Source organism: Sceloporus occidentalis, unplaced genomic scaffold (genome assembly GCF_023333645.1).
Source record: "Sceloporus occidentalis isolate IW3139 unplaced genomic scaffold, rSceOcc1.0.p SCAF_2, whole genome shotgun sequence".
NCBI lineage: Eukaryota > Metazoa > Chordata > Lepidosauria > Squamata > Phrynosomatidae > Sceloporus > Sceloporus occidentalis.
In genome coordinates, this window is record NW_028316982.1 from 21,700,799 (window position 1) to 21,720,636 (window position 19,838).

The 19,838-nt window shown below is 40.9% G+C and overlaps 1 protein-coding gene across 1 annotated transcript in view; it reads right to left on the reverse strand.

Annotated features, from left to right (window-relative positions):
- LOC149318038 (neuroserpin) overlaps nucleotides 1-19,838 on the reverse strand; it is a 139,112-nt gene that overhangs the window by 14,795 nt on the left and 104,479 nt on the right. Inside the window, exon 6 of the mRNA XM_089507695.1 lies at nucleotides 8,382-8,479. Coding sequence (XP_089363821.1) covers nucleotides 8,382-8,479 — 98 coding nt within the window. The remainder of the gene's footprint in view (nucleotides 1-8,381; nucleotides 8,480-19,838) is intronic.

The window sequence follows — 19,838 nt, forward strand, 5'->3', positions numbered from 1 at the left end:
AGAAGAAAGTGGGGGAAAACCCACCTACACTCAGAGTAGAACACAATTTTTATAGGGTGCTAGAATAACTGAAAATATGGGTAAAGGCACAGAGTACCTTTCAGTTTATGTGCTTCCTCTTTTTCTTTGTGCTGGTAAATTCTAAAGATAGCACTTCTGGATTTAGTTAATTTTCCTTTGGATAAGAAATGACTGGAAAGAAAAGGTTTATAAAAGAGCCTACAAACCTTAGCAGTCTGCAAAAAAAGTTTACTAGGCTGCAAAGAGATTAAAAGCTTGTCTTTCTTTAGTGTCTGCAGGGGTAGTGAAGCCTGGAAGTACTGTATATGCTTCTCACTTCTCAACTGAATACATTTAAAATCAGCCTTTACCAAGAAGATTGGTAGAGGAAAGGTTGAATGCTCCACCTGTCAGTCCACTATTGTTCTATGATAGATGGGCTGCTTACAGCTACCACATTAAATACAAAACTGGTGCCATATTTACAAGAACATAAATGGGGGGATCCGTCTCATGGCCTCGATGTCACTGTGTCAATGAATCCATTCTGGGCTGTAGTCTGACCTTTAAAGGAGCCATCCATGTTGAGCCTGCTTCGGATTAAGATTATCACTCCACTCACATGGAAACCACCATCCATCACAGAAGATCTTCTACAGAGCAAATTGAGCTGTTCCAGTTAATGTAAAGTCGAAGGCTTTCATGGCCGGCATCCATAGTTTCTTGTGGGTTTTTCGGGCTACGTGGCCATGTTCTAGCAGAGTTTCTTTCTGATGTTTCACCAGCATCTGTGGCTGGCATCTTCTATGCCAGCCACAGATGCTGGTGAAACGCCAGAAAGAAACTCTTCTAGAACATGGCCACATAGCCCGAAAAACCCACAAGAAACCATGGCCTGTTACAGACAACCAAAATAAAGCTGCTTCGAGTCACAGTGGAGGTATGGTGTTTCAATGATGCATGCGTCCTAAGAGTCCAGAAGCCTCACCAAAGCCACGCTCCAGTCTTTAGGGCTGGAGCGTGGCTTTGGTGCAACTTCTGGACTCTTAGGACGCATGCATCATTGAAACACCATACCTCCACTGTGACTCGAAGCAGCTTTATTTTGGCTGTCTGTAACAGGCCTATGTTCCAGTTAAGCTTTACCAATCCTCTGCTTATTCTCTTTAGATAAAGGTGAGTCACCTTCTACAAGCCCAGATGGGCATCAAATTTTAAAAACACAGAGAGAATCCCTACTATCAGATCACCTTGGGCAAAAGGAACATTCTAAACAGTAGAATTCTTTAGGACTGGCAATCTGCCCAACACAATAATGGTTGACCAGAAGCCTAATACCATGGCTATAAAGATTTAAGAACATTAGACATTTCCAGCTTACTGGACAGAATAATACAAATAATCTTAGTCATTTGAGAGTCATGTGGTGTAGTGGTTTGAGTGTTGCACTTGTGCTCCAAGAGGCCAGGGTTCAAAAGCCATGAACATCCATTGGGTGACCATGGGCATGGTACACACATGGTACACACTCTATGTCTGAATAAAAGCTGTGAGAAAATGTGAGCAAAGGTATACAAAATTGTGAGCAGAGTGGAAAAAAGTGGGGAAAACCCCTTTTCTGTGTTTTTTCCCCTTTAGAATTGCTAGACTTGCACAGCAGTACATTAAACTGAGCATGCAGCTAATTTAAAAGCACACAGAAACAAGAGTATATCTGTTGGACATTTTGCCACTAGGAGTAACCATAAACAGCAGCATGGTAACAAATGGACTATGCAAATTCATGAAAGGAGAAACAAACAACTATTTGGCTCAGAATGTAGGTCAACTGTCAGGATGCTAGAGATGTACATAACCCTATGATTATTAGTTACTAGACTGCATAACTTTCCAGAGAGATAAGACAATTTAGATGGACTCATGGGCTTGAGCATGCTTCCTGCTAGAACCACAGCATTCTAACTGGATTATACTATGCTTATTTTGGCATCAATCCTTAGGCCCTTCAGTCTGTTCTTCCCCATTTTTGTAAGGCAGGGGTAAATAACTCTGGAAGTCTAGGGGACTCCAAGGAGACCTTGGAGAGATCTATACCCCGCCTCTCTGTACTTGCTTCTACATGTACACTAAAAACCATGTTTCCCCCCAAATGCTTCTAAATAGCCTATAGAGCACAAACCCTCATAATATTTCTGAATCTTCCTAGGCCAGTTTGGACCCCAGTGAGGTCTTTAAAAAAAACAGGATCAAATGTCATCTTCTGTTCACTTCATGCATCAAAAAAGCCCTTTCCTGGGCACATATTGGAGAAAATAAAATGCCATTATAGAGCATTTTAGAGCAATTTTATTTTTTGGTGAAAAACATGGCCTTTAAAAAAACTCTTAAGGGATTTTTAACTCTTAAGTCCTCAAAAATATGGTGGAAATGCTATCCACATCCTCTTGGGGTGATTTTGGGCATTTTGAAGCGGGGAGGAGCAATGTTTTTGTAACATTTTTGCATTCTTTTTAGACTCTTTGGGTTCTCTGGTAAGTAAAAAAAAATCGTCCTGGGGGCCACATCTAGTCTGTGAGCAGAATTTTGCCCACCACTGATCCAAGAAGAGATGGCACGGCAAAAGAGACCCAAAACACCTACAGATTGTCTGGTACCTCTTCACACACCAAGATTTGCTGTACTTTTAACTTTCTGCCTTTCACAGGATTTCCTTCATTCAGATCTAGTAAAAATTTAGGTTGTTACTCTTTTGTTTTACCAGACATATTGTATTAATATAAAATTTTATAATGGTCTTTGTGACATAGGGAAATAAAATAAATCTGACTCTGACTCAGTATAATAAAGTAATCAGTAATTCTTCAAGCATTATCTTCTGACAGCAGATCATATAAAAGTATGACCAAGGAGATTTCTGTTTCTAAACCAGATGGGTAGGGGCAACCATCACCCTATTGCCTCACACTTCAACAGTGTCAAGGGGAAAAGTCTGATCAGGAGAGAACACAGAGGACACTAGGTCCTTTGGCTTCAGCTAAGAGTGAAGGAGATATCCCCTGAAGTGACCCCAAACAGATAGAAGGAAGCCACCTCTCCTCTGCTACCTGAATTCTCATGCTATCCTGGCCTGTCTGCTCAGCCCCTTTGACTACCAAACAAAAGGATTCCCTAAGAAGGGTTCCAGAGCTTAGAAGCAGCTACCAAGAAGGCCTTTTCTCACATCCCCACAGTCATACTTGTGAAAGTGCTAACACTGAATGAAGGGTCTTACCTTAGATCTCAGGGACTGGGAAGGCTCAAATTTTGAGAGATGGTCTTCAAATACCCTGGGCCTAACCCTAGTATCTTTTCCTTTGGGTGTGCTATGCAGACAGGTGGAAATCACATGGTTTCTCCCTCCAATGTGTGTGTTACTGAGAGAGTAATGCCAAGCTGGCAGCTGTTGAATTGCTGGGCTACTGCCTAATTGTGCTCTCCCAGCTCTGGATTAGATTAGAGTTGCAAGATGTACTCTATTTGTTCCCCTTCCAAATACATGCTCAGATAAATAAGGTAACCCTAGTTCAAATTCTTCATGTTATATATTAGAAGAATTGGATGTAGGGCAAGAAGAAGACAAATCTGAAGCTCTCCCCTGTTGTTAGTATGTTCACAATACAGTTTTTAAATATGTATAGCACCTTTTTTCTGCTGAGAAAAAATAAAGCTTCCAAAGGGATTCCAAGAGTTTGAGAGACAATGAAATACAGTGAAAACAGCTTCCAAAAGGTTCCAAGATTTTGAAAGATAATGAGATACAATAAAAATTCCAATACTATTTTTTAATATTCTACCAATTAATTGAGAAGATAACTAGGTACAGAGTATCAGAAATTTAAATCCTTACAAGAATAATGACTTTCAGTGAACAGGTAAGGATCCCTGTGTAATCTGTGTAGTTTTAGAATGTGCAAGCAGGAAAAATGAGCCCTATCACTATTCCTTGCAGCCTTCTTCCATCTCCGCATGGAGCTGACCTTGTAATTTTCTGCTGGTGGCTGTGCAGGCTATAAGCCAACTCCCTGGATTGTACTTATTGCTACATTGAGCCACCCAATACAAATTGGCATGAAACATCAGGTGAGAAGACAAAAGGCATGAGGAAGGGGGATATCCATAAATGGGAACTCTTAATAAGTATTGCAACCAGAGTTAATTGGAGCCAGGAGCCAGAGGTTTTAATAGAGAGAGGCTTGACTGATATCTTGTTAAAAATCTAGGCAGTGCAAGAAGGGGCCATTGATCTTGAGAGCTCTTGTTAGCAGTTTCTGGAAGAAAATTCAGGGAGTGCTGGGGGATTTTGTTATTATTAAGGAATGACAGTGTAGCCCATTTTGTGATCATTAAAATACAGTTTTTCTTAACAAAGTGATGCTTTTTGAAGGTCTGTTTCTTTTTGTCTAATTGATATGAACATTTAGAAAGAAAAAGTATTTAAGGTAGCATGGTTTATGTGCCTAATGAATGCATCAAATACAAGTGGGCTACAGTCCATGAAAACTTACGCATAATAAAACTTGTTTGTCTTTAAGGTGCCATGAGGTTCTATGCTGTTATTGCTGCTACAGTTTCTACATGCTTCTCAAAGCTTTGGGCAGAAAAGCAGTTCAACATAAGTGTGAAAAATAAGTAAGCAGCATTTGTTATTTTTTTCCCACATTTCCCAGTCATTCTGCCATGATTATTCATTCTCATAGATCTATTTCCACTGTGAAAGGATGATTAAACCCACAGGGTACGAAACATCAAGTGGCTATATCTTCATTTCACTATGCTGAGATATAATGATGCCCCATGTGTGCACGGTCACTTTTAATCCCACTTGCAATGGCAGTCCCAGAGCCCCTGAAAAGCTTCCCTCGAGGTAAGTGAGTCCAAGCAATACCCATGAGGCATATGAGAGTGCAGCTAGAAGGAAATTTTACTGCCAGTATTCATAAACAGAAGCACCTCCTAATGCTCAAAGTGAGTTGGATATTACCCAGTGATACAAATAACCAATGGACCTATTCATAAAAACAGAATGGAGACAGTCCTATGCCATTTGTCCTCCACTGTAATATTCAACATGTATTTTCAGCCATGGAACAGACATTAACTTCTCTATCTGAGTCTAGGTTTTTTTAACTTGCGACCTTTTATGTATGCCCCAGAGCTCCCCCTCCAGTGGCTAATTCTTGGAAAACAGGAAAATTGTAAGTCCAGAAGCCTCCAGATGGCATACTCACCGGTAAAAGGGTGTCCTCTGTATCTTATTTTATCCCCCAAGCCACTTTTCAAAAACCTTCCCTTCACATCAAGTTTCACCGGAATCCAGAAGTGTGGCTCAGTGCATGGAGTGTGTTTGTGCATGCATGAATTTGCACTATAGATCAGATGTACCATTCATACCCCGCATGGCTGCTAAGCCTTGCTCTAAGAGGTCACCATTCAGCATCTCAGAAGGCAAGTTTGAAACTCTTTATTTGTATAACTGGATGACTGTGGAGAATATTCCTGGGATGGATAAAAGAGTCACACACCGTAGACTATCCTATGATATGCATCACATCAAACAGAAGTAGTAAATGGTAAATACATATTAACCAGGATCTATTGAAATTTATTGACTGCTTAATCCTGAATCAGTGGTGACTTAAGATACCTTTTTGAACTACAACAGTTTAATGAACATGCAAGCTAGGGGATTCTGACAGATACATGTCCCATAAAACCAGTGACCATGCATGCTGAGGAATGTTAGAAGTTGTAGTTCAAAGAAGTAGCTTTTACAAGCTCTGGCTGTGGTCCTTACTTTCTGGTGCGTGTGTAATTATTATATGGACCTGAACAGACAGGCCAAAATAAAGTTGCTTCAGGTCACTTTGGAGGTGTGCTGTTTAAATGACACATGCATCTTAAGAGGCCAGAAGCTGCACCAAAGCTGCACTCCAGTCCTTAGAATTGGAGCGTGGCTTTGGTGCAGCTTCTGGCCTCTTAAGACACACGAATCATTTAAATAGCATATCTCCAAAGGGACCTGAAGCAGCTTTATTTTGGCCTGTCTGTTCAGGCCCATATAATACAGATAGGTATGCGAGACATAAAGGCTGTAAAGCAAGCCATTATCTAGCATATCCTGTACTGTTCAGAGTTATATTGAAGAAGTATTTTATGACAAGCAGTATTTGCTGAAATTGGTGACACCCCAAAAGCACAAGATCTAGGCTGATATTAGAAGCTATGCAGGTAGGGTTGCCATAAGTCAGGACCTCCAAACTGGGACAAATGTAGGACAAATGTAGGACACATTTTTTGAAAAATTGAGGACATGCGAAAAAAATTGATGATTTTTTAAAAATGTTAATATAAATGCATGTTTCTTAGGCATGATCAAAATGGAGGACATTTTGGCATTATTCCTAGACAGATGACAGAAATGGACTTCCCTTTCTGGCCAAACACCCCTCTCCATTCCAAAACACACACAACAGCATATTTGGGCATTGAACATGGCTTTAATGAACATGGCCTCTTGCATATTTCAGAGGCTTATTCCATAACCTTGGGTTTAACACTTAGTATGGTTTAACATGGCTATGCATATTGAACATGTCAAGGTGGTTTCACAAGAAGTGGATTTGCCGTTTCAGGCTTCTTGCACCAAGTGTACTTCTCAGAAGTGTGTACTTGGTCAAGGGACTTTGGTTTTTCTTCACTACGCATGAGTTTGTAAAAATCACAGCAACGTACATTGCCCATGCCTCAGAGGCTTGCTGATATCAATATCACCATTAAAGAACCAAAAACACACAGAAAAGGCACTTTTGAAGGTGACACTCTCTCGGCTTCTGAAATAGTGCCTGCATGCCTCTCAAGCAGACTCATATCATCATCATCATCATCATCATCACACTATCATTGTCAAAGCAAGGGAGACTTGTTAGCAATTAAAGCAGGAGTAGGCAACCTTTTTGAGCCGGGGGCCGGGTTGCTGTCCCTCAGACAACTGGGGGGCCGAAGCCAAAAAATGAATAATTAAATAATTTTTTAAAAAAATTAATTAAATAAATAAACTGGGACAAATGTAGGACAAAAATTTCAAATGGAGGACACTTTTTTTACAAAATGGATGACACGCAAAAAAATTTGCTGATTTTTTAAAAAAAGTTAATATAAATGCATGTTTCGGAGGCTTCTATAGACAATTGCCCCCTTGCTTGCCCCTTGCCCGCCTCCTCCTGATAGGCCAAAAGCCCCACGCCCTCACGTGAGAGGCCAAAGGCTCCGGCGGCAATCGGCGGCAGGACTGGGCGGGGGCCGGTCCCAAGGCCTTGCCGGGCCGCATCCGGCCCGCGGGCCGCAGGTTGCCTACCCCTGAATTAAAGCATGCAAAATAAAATTTAAAAAACCTTTGAGGCCTCTGGCCACTCACCACCTCCTCCTTCTGCTCCCCCTCCTCCTCTTCCCTCCTCCTCCTCTTCCTTCTTCTCCTCCCCCCTCCTCCATGTGCCGCGCGGCCTGGGGGTGGGGCGGAGGCGGCAGAGGAGAAGGAGGTGGGTGGCACGAGGCCGCGCTGGGAGGCAGGGAGAGCAGCACGGGGCCGCGCGGGGAGGCAGGGAGGGTGGTGCGGGGCTGTGCGGAGAGGCAGGGAGGGCCGCGTGGGGCCACGCAGGGAGGCGGGGAGGGCGGCATGGGGCTTCCCCCTTCGCCTCCTCCGCCCCAGGCCACGCGGCCCTCCTCTTCCTCCTCCGAGCAGTGGAGGTGGAGGAGGGCAGTGCAGTCAAGCGCCACAACCCGGCTGCAACCGGGGTTGTCCCAGTTTTTGGCGGCACCCAGGACGGGAGGGGCCCGGGGCCGCCAAAACCGGGATAATCCCGGGTGCAGCGGGTTATGGCAACCCTATACGCAGGGTCAGTCCTGGTTAGTAGTTGGATGGGGGATTACCAGTGAAAACCAGGTGCTGTAGGCTATATTTCAGAAGAAGGAATTGGCAAAACCATATCCAAGGATTTCTTGCCCAAGAAACAATATGAAATTCATGAGGTCAACATAAATTAACAGGCAGCTTGAAAGCAGCAGGTGCACACACCCACACAACAGTAGCCCTCTCCAGTTTTCACTCTGCCAAACCTAGTATTACATGGTGAGTCACACAGACTTTTAGAATTGGAAGGGATGCCAAGGGCCATTTAATCCAATTCCCAACCAGTGCAGGATGTTACATCTGGTAATTGTGCCTACGCTTGTTTGAGAAACTTTCTTAGACAAATGTATTAGTTTTCTTAAAGCATTTAGAATACTTTCTGGGTCAAATTTAACTACAATATGTAAGGAACAAAAATACATAAAACCCCTCTTACCAGACATAGCAGTTAGATCAGCACTTCGGGTAAATACTTCAGTAATTCCAAGGCCTTTCAAAACATCTTTCAGATCAATTTCCTGTTCTATTGTGAACCTAGAAAACATACACACACATAAAAGAAAGATGAAACTGCTAGCATTATTTTCCTAACAAAAGAAAGTGTATTTTGCAGGTTGTTACTAGTGAATCAGAGAAAGAAACTGAATTAACACAGAAGCAGCCTGGAGGGTGTAAGAGGTTACTCCATTTGGGGAAAAACACTTAAAAGGGGAGGGAAGGGAGAAGACGAAAGAAGGCTATAAATTGCATTTATTGAGTTGACATTCATCAGTATTTTAGTACTGAGAACTGTCTTGTTTGCAATAATATTCTCAGACTAATTGTTTTTCCAGTCATGCAAAACTGTCATTCCCAAAGCCTTAGCAAACAAAATTTGGGGAACAAGGATGGAAGTATATCTGTCTATAAAGTCAGCAAAATGCAGTAAGTTTTAAACAGTGGCCAAGTGTGAGGTCTAAAGAGAGAACAACCCTCACAGCTCCCAAAAGCACTGCAAGGAAACTATGAAAAACATAAAGTAAACAGGAATGCAAATGAGACTTTTTGTTTAAAAAAATACAAAATATTTTTACTTGAAATGCCATCAGATTGTCTCACTTGGAAGGGGGTGGGGGGAGGTTCTTTCCCAAAACTATTGAATATCAGCAGAAATGAGGATATCCGAATATGTGGACATTCAAATAAATTGTTTATATTGCGTATACAGTTGCAGTGCTTGGAGGGGAAAAGAAGACTGAAAGGGGAGCAGACAGTGCCCCCCATTTTCTGATCTCCCCTCATTTCACCCATCCATTCGTAGCCAAAACCACTGCTTCTCTTTTTTCTTGCCCCCCACCCCACCATTCCCCCTTTTTTCTTCTGCCCTTCATGGACTTACGTAGAGCTGCAGCTGGTGAAGTGACTGCACAACATTAACAACAAAATGGTGGCATCATACTTGCTGGATGAGGATGTCAAGGGAAGCGCACACAAACCTGCCCTGCCCTCTAGACATTCCAACTCCTGATCTCACCCAATCCCTTTGGAGTGCAAAACACATGTTTAAAAAGGTTTTTCCAAGAAACTGTGGAGTAAAAAGATACATACTCACACAAACACATGCTTTAATACCCTGAGGCATTGAATCTTAAGGAACTTCATGTGTTCGCATAGATTTGGGATTGAGGCAAGTATGAATTCTTTTATAGGTGTGGATTCAGCCTTGGTCATTCTCCCCAAAACCAAAAATGTCTAGCTGTGGATCCATTGTGCTTGAGGTGGGCAGAAGTGCTGTGCAGAAAGGGTTTGGACTTTCTCACTTAAAGAAATAAAAACCACCAAAGTAGGGCAAATGACTCATTAGGCTGTTGTTATATGTCTTTATGCTGGCTCCAGTTTATGGGAATATTTTATATTGTATTAATTGTTTTTAGAAAGTATATGGTTTTATATTGTGATTTTAAATAACTGTTATTAGAATTATTGTTGAACGGCATAATTTGACTGTAATCCCGCTTCGATCTGTCGAAGGTGGGAAAACATAAATAAAACTTATTATTATTATTATTATTATATCATAGAATTTTCTTGGCAAGATTTATTAATAGGAGGCTTGCATTGCAAAAAGAGCATGACTTCCCAAAAGTCACTCAGTGGTTTTCCATGACTGAGCAGGGCTTTGAAGGATGGTTTCCAGGAGTCCTAATCCAACACTCAAACCACTACATCACACTGGCTCTTGGGAATACAAAGGCTTTTATTTTATTTATTTCTTCTCTAAATGTCAGAATTTCATACCCTCCAACTGTCTGATGTGGCAGTGACTGTCTCAGTTAATCCTCTGTTGTCCCACTTTTCAGTTGCTTTTAAATGTTCCTGTTTCCCTCTCAACCTCCTCCATAATTATTGCAAAATGAAGAAGTGGTTTGCACTCAATGAACACAGTGGAAGGAGAGGAGAGGGCAAAGTGTGACCCTTCACAGTAGACTCAGGCAAAAGCAAATTGCTGCAGCCTGCTCTAGCTTGTGGGTTCTCAGCCATTAACAACTTTTGACATCTTGACCACACCCTGATGATGATGGCCAGCCCTGATTTTTATCTCTGAAATGATGGAGGATAAGCAGTTTGAGCTCATTCGATGAAACTGATAGGCAAGGAATTCAGAGCTGATAAAAGGAAAGTTCAGAAACTTAGTAACATTAATTAAACATTAAAATAGTTTAATTCCATTTTAATTGTCACTTTTGTAACTTTTCAGTTGTACTGTGATTTTAGGCTGTAAGCCACTGTGAGTCCCGCTTTTGGAAAAAAACAGGATACAAATAAATATAATAAGAATAAAAATAATAGATCCAGTAGTAAAAAAACAAAAACAAAAAACTCTCAAATACATTTATTAAGAAAACTTAAGAATGCTCTTGAAACTGAAGCCTGATTGATGACTTACAGATTTTGGTGTAAGATAAATTTCAGGCCTAATAGATCTAGTCTTTTATGGTTCCTACTATCTGATGTTTACTATGCCAGTTGGGCTACATTTTATGAAAATAAAGTAATTTCTGTGGGTTTAAATTTTGATTCTCCGCTTTTACTAACCGAAAAGGAGTGTCTTGAATCTATTAGGGTCTGCCTTGCAAAGAAAGAACATCAACTGACATATCCAACTCCTCCCAGAGTGTGTTCTCCAGCAATGCAGGGTAGGATTCCAGATTATTTTCAAACCATTTCTCTGCTGGTGTCGAGGAAGGCCTTTTTGTTTGCAAGATTGAATGTACACTTGTGACCAGGAGCAGACCCCATTTTTGAATCGTGTATGTCACTGTGATCAAGCTCCAGATGTTCTCCATCATATTGGCCTGCTACAGACTGCCAAAATAAAGCTGCTTCGGGTCTCTTTGGAGGTATGCTATTTAAATGATGCATGGGTCCTAAAAGTCTGGAGGTCGCGCCAAAGCCACACTCCATTCCTAAGCACTGGAGTGCAGCTTTGGTGCAGCTTCTGGATTCTTAGGATGCATCCATCATTTAAACAGCATACCTCCAAAGAGACCCGAAGCAGCTTTATTTTGGCAGTCTGTAGCAGGCCATTGTATTGCTTTGTCCATTGTATTTAATTCCAAGGGGGAAATTGTTAAGAAGGACATTGGAAATGAATATCTGTTTGGATGGGTTATCAGTAGGATACTTTTTGGAAGATCAGAACCCGCATATTACCAAGCTAATGGCCAATTTTCTGGTGGAGGCAATAAGACTGTGGTTTAAATTTTAATAACGAACCTGAAGTTTTATTGTAAATGTATGTTGTTGGTGTATGCCTAATAAAGGTTGACTGACTGACTGAAGAAAACTTATAGATCCAGTCCACTGACATTCATTGTCAGAACTGATCAGCAGCTGTTAAAGCCACATAATTAAACTGCACTGAATTCAAATGTTAGGCTGGCTTAATTCTAATTCATTGAAATTAATAAATACATTTCTCCTGCTTTCTTCTAACCATCCCTTTACTTTGATGTTCCAACCAGACTCTCTCTCTCTCTCTCTCACCCAAATGGCATTGGGCATGCTTGCCTCCTTTCCTGCCTTATCTGAAGTCACAATACTAAAATACAGTTCTCAAACATTCCTAAAACATGGTATAACTACTACGTATCCCATTACTACATTATTGCAGAATAAAAGCATATGCAACTCCAGTTAATGACAGAGCTTTCAATCAGTGTTAGCCATGAGAGGTAATGGAGTTCACGAGATCATAGAGCTGGAAAGGAATTCAAGGCCCATCTAATCCAATGCCCTTGCCATGAAGGAATACACAACTAAAGCATTCTCTATTTACAGACCTTCTGTGAAGGAAGGCTTTTACAGTATTAGAATTGCAATGTCATTAACTAAAAAGGATTTCAGGTTCACTGACAGTCATTGTGGAATGCCTAAGAGGAACACATTGTATACAGGCAGGACTGGTTAATGGGGATCTTCACAAATTCAGATGACAAGGCTAGATTTTATCTTCTTCAACAAAAGCTTAGAAAACACATGTTTAAGACTATCATAATCCACTAGCTAGAACCTACATGGAATTCTGGACGTTGCAGTAAAAAAACCTCAAACTTTTCCAAGTTCTAAGATCACCTAGCATTTTTTTTTCCACTGGGCCACAAAAAAGTAGAGGATGCTGGGTCCCTTTCACATCATACAATTATAACACTATGACTCTGCTTTAAGTGCCACAGCTATCTCCCATGGGATCCTGGGCTTTGGAGCTTGGTGTGACAATACAGTGCTTTGACCAAGAATTCGAAGTACCCCTCCCTAAACTACAAATCTCAAGATTCCACAGGATGTTGTCATGGCTGTTAAAGTGGAATCACAGCACTATAAATATGTGGGGTGAAAGGTATACTGGTTTTGGAAAGTAGCAGCTCCTAACTGGGCATGTTAATCATGTTTTGGATGCAGAATAGAGGACTGCTGGTGAAAGCTGGTCTTTTCCTGACCTATCCCCTAAGGTATATTTGAATGGGAATTAAAACTCTCAATCAGATCAAACAAGCTTTCTTATGACAACAAGACGCTGTACACTTTAAAAACAAAGATGTCCAATGACATTTACTGGGCTGTATTCTGGAAAGATGTTCTACTGCCATATGGAACTCCCTCCCCAGGGAGGTATGCTTGGCCCTCTCAGCCGCAGTGTTTAAACAGGCTTTGAAAACCCACCTGTTTTGAATGGCTTTTAACTGATGTGTTTTATTGGTTCATGCTGCTGCTTTATTGATATTTTATTACTGTGGCTGTGTAAATGGCTTTTATACTTGCTGAATTATATTTTAACAGTTGGGGTTTTTTTTGGTATCTTTTTTAATTTTAAAGTTCCACTATAATGCTACAGTATAGTTATATGTTTATATTTTTTTTAACTGCCTTAGGCTGACTCGGTCTAGAAAGGTGCTTTATAAATGTTCCAGTAAATAAATTGCCACATATTTTATGTAACTAATTAAATGTCCCTTAAGTCTGCCATGAATGGTCAGGAAGGAGCTTATCCTCCAACTGTTCCGATGTGGCTCAATTAATCCTCTGTCTTCCTACTTTTGCAAGTGCCTTGAAAACGTCCCCGTTTTCCTTTCCTCCCCCACTTTCTGCCTTTATCCACAGTTTACTTCAATTGCTTCAAACTGAGTTCAGAGTGCAAACATAGTTTGTACTAAGTCAACTCAGCAGGAAGAGAAGAGACAAATCTTGCCCTTCCCATTAGGCTCTAGCAATTGCAGCCTCTCCTAGCTTATGTGTTCTTCCTCATTAATCCCTTTTGTCATCTTAATCACACTCGTATTGCTTGGTCACACATGTCCTCATTTTCATCTATGAAATATTGGAATATAGGGAAGGAGTTGGAATATTTTCTCCAGTCTTATATACTTTCCTCTCCTCTTCAAACTAACAACCATAATTGAGGTTAATGCATGGGGGGGGGGGGGGGGAGACAATATTTCATTTCCTATAACAGGATTATGGTCCATTTTGAGGTCATCAACATTCCCCCCTAATTTCCCTACCAAGAAGTAAAATGGAAATTGACTTCTGGTTTACATTGTGTTTGGATAAAGATCCTTCTTGGGCTTCAACAGTCCAGGGACACTGCAAAAACATGACACCCACCCCCCAAACTGTGGATGCTTGAATCCATGCATTAAAAATCCATGGAAATGGAGGGCTGACTGTATATCTGTTGTCCCATCTATTTTGGAAAGATATTGTGTACGTGGTTCAAACTACTGGGAACTTACTTATACAAATATACTAGTTCTACCCCCCCCCCCCTTTTTAAAGGTCATCAGTACCTTTTAGGACAGCTCAAGTTATAAGTGAAAATCTCATGCTTCCTGGGAAACCAATCTAGGCAAATGGTGCCAGTTTTTGCAATTTTAAATATTAGATGCCTTCAGCAAAAGTATTGGTTAGAGAATTCAGATCAGTACATAAAATTCAACCCATCTACACTTCTGATCCTTTGTCTTCACTATTCCCTTATGGCTATCAGGGCACAGAGGTCCATAAATAATCATGAAATACAGTGCACCCATGTCTTACGTGGGTGCATTTTACGTGGCTTCCAGCATACACTGGAAGCTGCGCTGGAAGGAAGGGAGCCACACACTGGAAGAAAACAATGGTGCACACTACCGGGTGTGCGCCCCGTGTACCACTGCCATGCTGCCGTGGGCCCAAGCATGGGCTTGAGCATCTGCATTTTTTCTCTTATGGGGGTGGCGTGGTGGTGGTCTGGAACAGATCCCCCGCATAAAGGAAGGAATGACTGTACCAAGTTTACAACAGGGCTCTTACTGCCCGTGAGTTGAGGTGGAAATCGAAATAAAGATGTTTCAGATTCTTGAACACAAAACAATATTAAGCCCAATGGACATGGGTTGCTTCAGCAGTCAATGAAGTACAAGAATATTCATAGTTGGGGAAAAAAACATATGCTAGGGTCAGACTAGCAGACAAAAAATTGATTTTTTAAAAAACTCATAATTGCTCTTGCATTTTGGTAAAGGAAGGAATTTGTCATTTATCTCTTTTTGCAGACCTCTATGAAAGTGAATTTCTAAATATGAAGTGACCAGAAGCCAACAGGATTTGGAAAAATCTCTCATTTGGCCTATGTGGTATGGGGGAGGATTTTGAGAAAATAAAATAAAATAATGCAGGATGCAGGGCTGTTGTGAAGATAAAAAAAGAGGGCTATATATGCTGACCTAACTTCCCTAGAGACATGGCAGGACAGAAATAAAATGCAAAATTATGACCTAATTTCTGTCAGCATTTCCTTGCCTAGCACAACTGAAGCTGAGAAACAGTGGAACAATACTATGCGACACAGGCTGTAAAACTAAGCATTTTATATTTGTTATGACAGTTTGAGACTCTGTTGTGTACACAGAAGAGAGATAATAATTTCTAGTAGTGGCTGGGGCATCCTTGGAGCTTTCCAGTTACAATTACATAGGCGAAGACAATTTCTTTGAAATTAATTTGATACAAATAGAAATCCTTCTGACTGTCACCTTCAGTTTCCTGGCTGACATGTCGACTTCTCTCGGTTACTTGGAACCATGACAGAGATGTGCTGTCAGGTACAAATGCCCTATCAGACTCTTCTTTTCCACGGATTTGCAGCGGTGATCTTATGAACTTGTCAGGTACCTTGAATAACTGTTATTTGCAGTTACATAATCTTTGCTTTGGGTGTAGCCTTTAATTTGTGAGGGAATTTGTGGCACACTCAGAAATGGTGTTGGGACACGGCTTAAAAACTCTCCAATCCTTCCTTTCTGTCAACCTTTAAATTAAGTCTTAAAGGAGCCAATTCTATTAATTTGAGGGTACGCTTTCATGTTTCTGATGTTACCTGATTTTAAATGCAAATTAAAGATAAAAAGCATATTGTTGGAAGGCTGGTCTAATTGTTTTGCTTAAGAACAAAACAGTGATACAAAAATTTGGGATAGAAGTTGGGGACTTCAATTAATTTTTTTTAATTACAGCCACCGGTATGTTTTTACTGACTGATTTGACTGTTTTTATATGGTGAGGCAGAAATGCAAACATGGAAGCATGATAGAGATAGAAATTTGGCTATTATATACTGATAAAGTGAATATGATTAATAAATGTAAGTGTTGAGAGAGATTTGTAGGTTGCAAAGAGGTTGCTTCTCTGCCTTTTGGCTAAGATGTAGTGTAGGTTGTACAGTTCTCAGGGGAGATTTATAAAATTAATTGTGGAGTTCCTGGTGTATCCCTCTTTAAGGCTGGAGTGTATGCTTGTTTCTATATGCAAATGTTTATATTTTAATATGCTTCCCCTCCCCTCAACTGTATTAGATGGCAGCTATTAACTTGCTTGGTCTTTCCAACCTGGTATGTTCTTCAGGTGTGCTGGGCACAAACCCAACTGCCTCCAGCCAGCATGGCCAAAGACTATGCTTTCTGGGGTGATGGGAGTTGTAGTCAAATGCACCCAGAGACCAATAAATTGGGTCATGCTGCAACAGATTGTAAGCTCTGTGGAGAACAACAAATAATGAGAGTGCTACAGAATGAATAATTATTTCTTCATGTTTTGCATCTAGAGAAGTTTCATAGTCCAAAGTTCCAGAAAGAGCAAGCCATAATAATGGGTTGGATCCAGAGAAGAGTGAGTAAAACTGTGCTGATGCAATGGGCCTTTTCCTGAATCTTCCTCTTTCTCTTCCTATCTATGGGGCCATTCAGACTACCTTTGTACCGAATTGTAAACCGGATTAAAAGTCAGAAGTTTTCATTGGAACCCGTTTAAACACATCAGAATTAGGGTCTTTCACACTCGATCCAGGGCAAATTCCCCTTGGAGCAGTTTTTCCAGAAGTGGACTATTTCCCATGTCTTTTAGGAAAAGCCGTTTCTTTCCTGCTGCCGGCAAATGTGAACTTGGCCCTGGGCATGATCAGATCAAGTTCAGGGGAGGGATTTAGGGCAGAGGAAGGGCAGAGGGTAGAACATGCCTCCCCTCTTGCAGGCAGCTCTCTCTCTCTCTCTCTCTTGTACTTTTATTTTTGACAGATTATGCAGATGCTTTTTCTACAGGTTGATATATACTGATAGAATACATCTGCTTGTGCTACATTTCCCTTTCGTTTGCTTGCTGCCGGCACGACAGGTTACTTTGCAAGTGGATTTTTTTAAAAATTATTTTTGTGTGTGTGACAGCATATGCGAATGTTACAAATGTTTCCCTTTCAATTTGGCAAATTGATACAATGTGTGAATGCTTGTGCTACATGTGTATATGTAAGGAGAGATGGCATTTGGGGTGGCAATCAGAGGGAAAGCAGATGCAGAGATGGTATTCAGGTGGCCTCCCCTGCAAGTGACATTTGTTGTTATTATTACTATTATTAATATTATTATTATTATGACAGATTATGTGAATGCTTTGGGCTGAAAGTGAAGGGGAAGCTAGAGGCTGGCATTCAGAGGGAAGGCTGCGGAAACCCATGACTTTGGGGGAGTCACACTCTCTCAGCCTCAGGGGAAAGGCAATGGCAAATCTCGAAACCAATCTTGCCAAGAAAAGCCCAGGATGGGATCATTTTAGGGTTGCCATCATCTGTAATGACCCAAATACACACAACACACACACACACCTGGAGGTTTTTAAATTCGACAAGTTGACAGAATATGCGCACACTGCTGCCAGTTTTCTTTTAAAAGGAGGGGGGAAAGAACCCATTCCGTTAGCCAATGGCTGGAGAATATGTCACCTTTGACGAAAGCGGAAGTGAATTTGACTGACAACAAAGGAGGCTCCATTTTAAAGCGGTACTGTAAATGTGAACTTCAGAGGGGCAAATTGCCACGATCAAGGTAAAGGGTAGTGGGCTGATTCGGTATGGGGGCAACCAGATCTACCCAGTTCTATTCAGAGCAAATGGGCTAGTGAGAATGGGGCCCATGTCTCTCAAAGCCCTTAAGGAATAGTCCTCTGGAATACAATGCAACAACACCTTGCAGGCTGTCTTAGAAGAATTCAGCAAGACTGCCATAGACATGTAGAAATGTGTTTTCACTTGTAAAATACATCTAAGCCAGCCTTTCTCAAATAGTGGGGTGGGCCCCCCAGGGGGGGCGCGAGGCTCCGTAAAGGGGGGTGCGAGGCTCTGTTATGCAGAGGTGTACTTATAACAATTTTATAGACAAATGATACTATTTACAGTCGCGCGGGGGGGCGCGAAATGTTTTCTTCTTGACAGAAAATAATTGAGAAGCACTGATCTAAGCCAAAGGTTGTGGGGAAAATCAAATGCATACGTTTCAGCTAACATCTGGGACAGAAACAACTCAGTTTATTATCAAAAATTATTAAGGAGGCATAACACACAAGTTAGGAAAGAATGAAGCAGTCTGCTTTTGCTGGAGTCTACTGGGAAAAGTAAGATTCTCCCCAACCTTTCTTCTTCCCTGTGCAAACTAATTGCAAATAAACTGCTTCTGCACTTTGAACTTAGTTTGCAACAAATGAAGTAAGCTGAGGACAAGGGGAAAAATGGGAGGAGGGAAAAGAAAATTGGACATTTTAAAAACAGCTGAAAAAGTGGGACAACTGAGAATTAAGTAAAACTGTTCCTGCCAAAATGAGACAGTTCGAGAGTGTGATACTCAAATATGACAGAATCTTATGAACTGGATTTTATAACCAGAAAATATTCTTTCAGATTTGCCACAAATATTTTTGAGGCTCTTTGTAAATATTAATGAGTGAAGAACAGACCTGAGAATAGATAAAACTCAATAACATTTATCTCCAGCATAGATCCACAACAGGAACAAGAAAGGTAGCTACCATAACCACAAAGCATTGTATTCCAATGGTATTAAATTCCTGGGATTAATTATATATTTCAAAGATGAATTTCTCAGCAGACTGAAAGCTGATCTGCTGGAAGTTATCAATGCACTAAATAAATAGTTCATAAATATTTTATGTTCTCACTCTTTTTTTCCAAAAAGGGAGAGTGAAAAAAAAGGAGCAGGAGGCATGTACAGCCTTTAGGCTCTACACTGAGAAACAGCAGTGGAATGAAATTAAATTTTCAGTGCCCTGAAAGATTCCATCCAATTATAAAGTGAACATTTTTTAAACTTTTACATTTGTAATAAGGTCTGAACAGCTAAAGGAAAGCTGAGTTAATCACAACAGTTCCAATTTTCTATCTCCGCTGACTGCAGCTAACCAAAACTGCAGTTTGCTCATCTTAATAGCGAAATGGAAAAATAATGCAGGATTGTTAAATGATATTTAGCTTCATTCTCAAATCATTGTTTCTGAGCCAAAGCGATCAACATTTTTAATCCACTTTTGTGTAGCAGTGAAATAGACCATGAAAGCAATTTGCAAAACTGTCTTCCAAGCACAATTTAGTTGAAGAACATAAAGAGGGAAAAGTACTAGCTAATAACAGTAACCAAGTCTGAGGCATTCTCCTTACGAATCACTTCACCCTGTGCTGGAGTCTAGGGGACTTGCATAATAAATGTGCAATTGCTTCCCCATTTGTGGCTCACATGTTTCACATTTCCTCCTCAAGGAAGCAATTTGAAGTGAGGCTACTGCATACACTGCAGCACTCAAAGGGCATCCTTTTATACTAGTAATAAAATACATTGCATCTCTTTCCTTCTGCCAGTAATTCACTCGTGGCTGTTGTGAACCTCTTTATGGGATAAGACAGGGACATAGTCTGGACCCCCCCTTCCTAAAATCCTAGCTAAGTGCCACCATTAGAATAGGGCTTGGGTGCGGTGGTGCAGCAGCACACACCATTCATTTTTCTAACGGAAGGGGGGGGGTCCGGACCCCAAGACCC